The sequence below is a fragment of the Molothrus aeneus genome, chromosome Z (assembly GCF_037042795.1).
Source record: "Molothrus aeneus isolate 106 chromosome Z, BPBGC_Maene_1.0, whole genome shotgun sequence".
Taxonomy (NCBI): domain Eukaryota; kingdom Metazoa; phylum Chordata; class Aves; order Passeriformes; family Icteridae; genus Molothrus; species Molothrus aeneus.
This window is the reverse complement of record NC_089680.1, coordinates 41,018,231-41,025,542: the sequence shown is the minus strand read 5'-3', so window position 1 is coordinate 41,025,542 and position 7,312 is coordinate 41,018,231. Positions and strand designations below refer to the sequence as shown.

The following is a 7,312-nucleotide window of genomic DNA, read 5'->3' as shown; positions in this document are numbered from 1 at the left end:
CGGTGGGAGCCGCGGCGGCGGCACCGCGAGTGGGAGCGCGGCGTCGTGCGGGGCTGCGGCGGTGCGCGGAGCTCTCTGTGGAGGTCCGTGGAGCGGGCTCGGTGCGGGCTCGGTGCGGGGCTGCGGGAGGAGCGTGTGCGGGGCTCCGCGCGGGGCGTGTGCACCGCGTCGTGAGGGGCTCCGCCGGCACCGCCTCATTCTCCTGTTGCGTGTGGGGGCCACCCGCTGTTAGGGAGAAGACAGCGGTGCCACGCTGTCGGGGGGAAGGGAGGGAAGGAGGGGGGGAGCGTGTCGGGACGGACGTGCGGGAGGAGGCAGGTGGCCTAGGAAGGGGTCCCCGGGAGCGGGGCGGCGGCGGCTGCGGGGTGTCCCCCGAGCGGGGACGGTGCATGGCGGGGGACGAGCCGCCCGCCCAAGGTCATTCGGTGGCCGCGGGCTATAAATAGTGACGGCAGAGAAAAGGGGCCGCTGCTGCGGGGGCCCGGCGGGATTCCGGGCGAAGAGCACATTCCCGGTTCCCCTGCCCGCTGCCCGGGGTGTCCCGCCCCGAGTGCGCGCTCTGCTGCGCCTCCCAAGCTGTGTCCCACCCAGGGTGACTCCTGAGGGAGCTGTGGCACGGATTGGAGTCGTTTGTTTGGTGCCTTGGGGCGCCGCACTTTTCCCGTACCAAAGTTCCCGTTTTAAAGAAACGGTGTAAAGAGCAAATGGCCTTGGGCCGCAGAAATGCGATCCCGGGTCGCGGCTGGTCACGCCAGTTGCTTTGGTTAAGAGCAGTCTTACCTAATTTAGAAAAAAAAAAAGTGGTTTTTTCCTAGCCTGAAAGATAAAGGTGGTGAGGATTGATTGTCTCGTGGCTACTGGCAGTCGACTGGTTCTAAATCTGCTGCGTTTACATGCCTTCTGTGCAGTGTCATTAATAACTCTTGATTTGTTTTCACATTTGCTGTAGGGGTTCCATACGTGGCAAGGAATTTGTTGTGAGGTCTGGGTGCAATGGCGAGCCTTCTGCGTATTGCTGTGGGTGGATGCTCAGCTCCTGTTTTTGGCAATGTGCTCCCGCCGAAGGCACGTTCTGCAAAGGTGCTGTGCTTGCGAATGTTTAGAACCCACCAGGTGCTTGGGTCTCAGGCAGCTCCAAAGCCAGGTAAATTGATTAAAGTACTGTAAGCAATGTTTTATTTTAAAACATGAATTTAAATGGTTTCTTTCTTTTTTCTTTCTTTCAGATCTGCATTAGTACAGAAAAGACTTAGAAAGTCTTAGAAAGAACACTCTTAAATCATGTCGGCAGCATACTTGAGTCAGTTGCAGCACAATTTTAGTCTTAGACTTAGAAAGAGCACTCTTAAATCATGTCAACAGCATACTTGAGTCAGTTGCAGCACAATTTTAGTCTGGCTTTATAGGTCTTATGCAGAAGGTGTTTGTGTTTATTATAAATACTTTGGATCCATGTAGTTTTTGTGGTTAGAGGGTTTGAGCTCCAGCTAATACTTTCCTTGCTTGAAGGAAGTATTTAAATAAATGCTTTTCTTAGTTCAAATCCTGAGTTCCTCATTAGTTTTGGTAGTGCAACTATTTGCATGCATGTGAGAAAATACAGACCTCACAAGGACAGCATCTGCTAGCATGAGTATATGTAGACATTATTATCCAATCTTAAAAAAACCTCTTTACTTCGTTTAGGAAACACATTGTATCACTTTGAAAAACTATTGATATGTATCTTCACGTGTAGGGTTTGTTAGTGTATTTGCAAAAAATTGCATTTCAGCAGATAATGGACAGGTTCTGGTATTTTCAGGAAAAAAAAAAAAACTGGGAAAGGGGGGGACTCTTATTTCCAGTTTCTGCTATGAGCTTGGTACATGAAGATCAGACCTGACAATTTTTTTTCTCTATTCTATACTGTATATAACCTGACAGTTGGAAGGAAGACTGAAGAATACCTAATGCAGATTTAATGCTATTTTTGCCCATTATTACTGAATGGGTCATGTGTCCCTTGGAATTTAGAGACCTTGCTTCTGTGGAGATGTAGGATCTTAGTCTGCAAAAGATTAGTGTGGAGAGTTGGATGGATTGCACACATGACATTTGGTTCTTCCAAATGTAGACAGTAGGTAACTGCATTAGGTACTTGAGAGTATAAGGAAAGTAGTGCTGCTGGAAACAGAAGTGTCTGTTAGTGAAAACATGGGACACAAAAGTAGCATGTAGTTCAGAGAAGCCTGCATTGTGTAGAATTTGTGGCAGTACTAACAGAAAATGGTGCATTTTGTGGTCCTTTCAACTTGGTGACTGAAGATTTTGGAACTTCCAAAGAAATGTCATGAGGGGAAGTTTCTTTACTCCGAGGGCTTCTGGTAAATCTGTATCACAGTTGTGTGTTGAAACCAGAATGTCTGTGATAGATTTGAGATGCTCTCAGTTTTTTTCCCACATTAAATATCAGAATGAAAGAGACATCTGTCAGTCTTCATATGGCAGATTGTCCCTTGGTTGGGAGCATAAACTGGAACATAGGAAACTAGGTTCAAAGTTCTTTCTCAAATATCCCAGGTAAGTGTCCTTGTTTGAGTTTGGAATCAATTTTGTATTTGGCTTTGCAAATTTCATGATGAAACTAAAGAGTCTCTTCTGTTTTATTGAAATTGGTATGCTACTCTGTGTGTGTGAATTTTCTTATTTTTAAAAATAACTTTTGAAAAATTTTCCCACAAGGATGAAGAATTCTGATTAGAATTAGTGTAGAAGAATTAGTGTCATGTTTAAATGCTCTGTGCTGCCCTGTCAAATCTGTTGTGTGGAAGCCCTTATTTAAGGATTAGTAATATTCATGAAATGCAGGTATTTAATGTGAAGAATTACAAGTTTGGTAGTCTTTTGGTTGATAATTAAGCTGTCCTTGTAGTATGCTTTGGTAACATGTGATTTGTCATTTGGTAGAGGACAAATCAAGGAGAAAACAGCAATTTAATGACAAATTAGAAGCAGGGCTATTGCTTATATTTACTTTTTAAGTGCTCTTGAATCAAAATGGAACAGATTCAAAAGAACTGTGTTTTAGTCTTTCAGAAAATAGCTTTGATTATTGTAACACTTGGTAAAATCACTGTATTAGCAAGAAGAGTAAATTTTCTGAAAAGACTAGTGTCACGGTGATTCTTCTTAAGGCTGTAGTTATTACTTACTCAGGTTAGCTTTCATTCCATCCAGGCTATGTTATGTGCAAGAGCAATAGCTGCTTGAGGAGAAGAAATACGGAGATAGAGTCAGCTGAAAAGTGAACTTGGAGCATGGATAATTTGCTTACTGCCAGCTATTATGCTGCTACTTGCTTAATAGAAACATAGGAACTTTCAAAGAGATGTAAACAAGTATTCCCATAATCTGTGCCAGGTAGTCACTAGGACCAGTTACTTCAGAAACAGGTACAAAACTTTCTGAAGCCCTGGGAAAGATGCATATGGAGTGACTGACTGAGCTTCCCAGTATCCTTCCAGATTAGTTTGTCCTACAGCTCTATGACTTTTACCCCTCTCTATTTCGGGATTTTAAATATCATTTTTATTTTGAGGCTTCTTTCTTAAATTTTCCTGCTCTTTTCTAAACCTGTAGCAGTTCATTTTTAATTAGTTCTCTAGGTAAGCTTTATTTTATTTATAAACAAAGAAATATTCTCCTTTAATTTCTCTTTTAAAAAAAAAATCCTTATTTATGTAATAGGAGGGATCAGGTGTTCGTTTAATCTTCTGTACCGTTTTTTTTTCTTTTTGCCAACATCATATTGCTGTTCTTCGGAATATGTCCTCATCTCCAGGACAGGTGAGATGGTTTGTTTAAAGGTTATTAGAGTAACACTAAAAATAGGCATCCTGTTTTCAATCCCAGAACATGTGGCATATAGTCAAAACTTCTCCTTTATCTTTTCCCTAAGTCACTTTCTATTGGTTGATCCTGTTTTGTTGCAGACTACTTCCCAAAGTCAGGTTAAGGAGATCAAAAAACTGTATTTTCTGCTAAAGTTTTGACTTATAATCTTCTCTAAGATTCTTGTAGATAGAAGTTACATGGAGAAAGTCACAGTTGTAGTTTTGTTTACTTGAAGTTTCACAATGTCTTCATTACACAGTTAGGATTGTAGTATAGGAATGAGAGAGTGGCTTCTTGCTAGTTTTTTGAAGTTCTAAGTTATGTATATGCCAGAGCATTTCACTGGAATGTATATTCTAAGACTTGTGAAATGTAATGTTTCTACTTCTGATAGTGGCAGAATCTAAGTACTGTGTATCTTCTACTCAATATATTTAAAAACTTAATGAGTCAAAAAGGTGCTCCAGGTATGTAATATCACTCAGTATTTGGAAGATGTCCATGATGTCGTAAAGCAGCACTAAAACATACTCAAGGCAGTACTTAAAGAGATTACCTGACATGAAGGATTAGAGAGACAATTTGTAGCCTTCACACTGTAACATGACTTTAAACCCCTGGCAGGGATAGCAGATGGGCTTCCTCAAAATAAAAACTAAATCAAGGTCCTAAGTTTATAGTATTAGTTTTCAACCTTTCAAAACTGTCAACTTTAATGAAATTGCTGAATCCAAAACCAGCAAACCAAATCTGTGTTAGTCACAAAGCTTCCTCCAGCTCAAATATTGATCATACGCTGTTGTGTACGTCAGCACAGAAAGGCAGGTGGGACAGCCATAAAGTCATGTCTAGAATCCAAAGGGTAAATTTATAATTTATTTCCATTACTTCGCTAACAGGGTATTGCTGAAGCAGCACCCGGGCAGAGAAAAACAAGCAGAGACACAGGCACCAGTAAATCATCACAGACCTGCTGTTCACACAGGCTTATCAAGAGTTATGTCCAGCTGAAAGGGAGCTTTGAAATCATCAGTGCCAGTGTTCCACTTTTTAACCCTTTCTTCCCAAGACCTGTACTGCAGTTTTAAGATAGATCTTTGTTTTTCATGAGCTGTAGATATCTGCTCCATTTTGGTGCTGAATCATGTGGAAGCTCAGGGCAGTCTACTTGAAAAACGTCCAATACCTACTCTAGCTAAAAGCTGGCAAACTGACAGTTTGCTTATGTACTCATTTGCTTTTATATTTATGGACTGCTGGAGTTCTGGTAGTGGGATAGAGAAGAAAGGTAGGTAGGCAGATGAGACTTGTTGGATATTTATCTTGGCTTTGATCTCGTAAAGCTCTGAGAAGAGGATGTTCCTCAGTGCTGGTCTGTGATCATTCTGCTTACTAAATAAGGTGCAAATACTTTCTACCTGAAAAAGTTGTACTAATTTTTATTGCATGCAAGATGTACCAATAAAGAAGTAAGCAATGAGGAAACACATCTGGCATCTAGTGAATGTATATTTCTGGCCTTTTACTCCTAGCCATTTACTCTTCTATTCTGATACTCCACACAGAAGCAAATGAGCAAAAGGAAATTAGAAGCATGTGTTGTCATTTGAGCCTTAGGAGCTAAAGAAGATTTGCTTGAGAAAAATAAAAGCTTTAGTCAAATGTCTTTGTACCTTTAAATTTGCAGTTATCTATTTCCTTTATGCTATAATTTATTCCTTTCCCTGTTTGCTCCTCCTTTCTCCTCCCTTTTTTCCTTCCTCCTTTCCCTTTGTTTTTCCCTTTCCCTATTTTCCCCCATGTTTTCCCCTTCCTTTCCTCCCCTTTGGCATTCTTGTGCTACAAGAACTTCCAAAAGGAGAAAGGGTAGGTAGGACTTTAGTTCTTCTAAAGTGCTTTTTGAAAAGTGTTTTGCATCCTACCCTACCCTAGAGCTGCTTCCTCTCTGAAATTCTGGTTGGTCCCTGTTATCCTAACAAATTTCAATCTTCTAGGTTTCATTCCTGCTTCTAAAAGACAAGAGAGCTCATTTGCACCGAGTTGATTTAGTGAAAATCAGAAGCAGTACTTTATTGTGTAGTAATTAGAAGAGATGAGGAGAAAAGTCTCTTCAAATGACAAGAGTAATTTGAGTGACAGCAACAGTTACCACAGCTGGTAACAAGTGGTTAGTGCTGCTGTGGTGGGTATGGCCTGAGTTGCACGGTGATGCTTAGATTTGATGTATGCTGGTGGAACAAATCATTGCAAAGCTCTGTTACCGTTGTGGATCTGTTGTTTTAGATGTGCATTCTTGATCCTGTTTTGGCTTTATGTTCTATGAATGTATGTTTTTCTGAATCTGAGTGTTGTCTTGTGATTAAAATATTTCAGATGTTCTGCAACATATAAAACATCAAAACACTTCTATCTTTAAATTATTTGTTACTATTTTATTAGTCAAATTTCAAAGGCAAAGATTAAAACAAAAAGTAGAAGTAATTAGAATCATAGAATCATTAAGGTTGGAGAAGACCTCTAAGATCAAGTCCAACCTTTGACTGAACACCACCTTGTCAATTAAGCCATAGCACTAAGTGCCACATCCAGTTGTTCCTTGAGCACCTCCAGGGATATTGGCTTGACCACTTCCCTTTAGCAACCCATTCCAGTGCTTAACCTTCTTTTCAGTGAAGAAGTTCTTTCTGGTGTCCAACCTGAACTTCCTGTGGTTCAGTAAAACCTCCCCTGGTGCAGCAATTAGAAGTAATGATCTTCTTTGTCTGGTGAGCTGTCATTCTGTCTTGTTGGATGTGTTAATATTTTTTTTTAATGTTTTAGTAGGCTGAGAAGTATAATTAGGTGTTTAAGTACCAGTTCTTAGCAGCTCTGTACTGGTTTTTCAGAACATAGTAAGTTGACAGTAGCTTGAAAATTTCTAACCAAAAGCATTTTCAGATTGCTGACTTTAGGCACATTGTAATCCAGGTTCAATTTCACAGATAATTTATTTTGATATTTTAAATCTAAATCTAGTTCCTCAAAGCTCTTATATTGTAGTATGTTTTTAGGGTTTTTTTTACTTGTTTCTATCTCAAAGTCAAAAGGAGGCCTTCCTAAAATTTGCATTCTTTGCTTGGTACAATTTTTTGTAGCACAATACACAGTATTGTTGGACAACTTAAAAAGAGATTTGTAATTTTAAACAAGCCTCTCATTCACTCTCTCTCCTTTTTTAGGTTTGGGGTTTCTTTGGTGGGTTTTGTTGTTGTTGTTGCTTGATCATTAATATGAGTGACTGCTTAGATTGCTCAAATTATTGTTTATTAATATTCATGTGGTGTAAATGTCTTGCATAGTAATGTCACAATCCAGGTTTGAATTCTGGATAGATGTAAGTGAAAGCTGGTACAGGATTCAGTGTATGTGTTGAACTGCATGCTGTCAGTGTAATTAA

The 7,312-nt window shown here is 40.4% G+C and overlaps 1 protein-coding gene across 1 annotated transcript in view; it reads left to right on the top strand.

Annotated features, from left to right (window-relative positions):
* Nucleotides 1–12: 12 nt before the first annotated feature.
* Nucleotides 13–7,312, top strand: part of NNT (nicotinamide nucleotide transhydrogenase) — a 42,838-nt gene continuing 35,538 nt past the window's right edge. The window contains exons 1-2 of the mRNA XM_066568804.1: nt 13–83; nt 950–1,144. Coding sequence (XP_066424901.1) covers nt 994–1,144 — 151 coding nt within the window. The 5' untranslated portion in view covers nt 13–83; nt 950–993. The remainder of the gene's footprint in view (nt 84–949; nt 1,145–7,312) is intronic.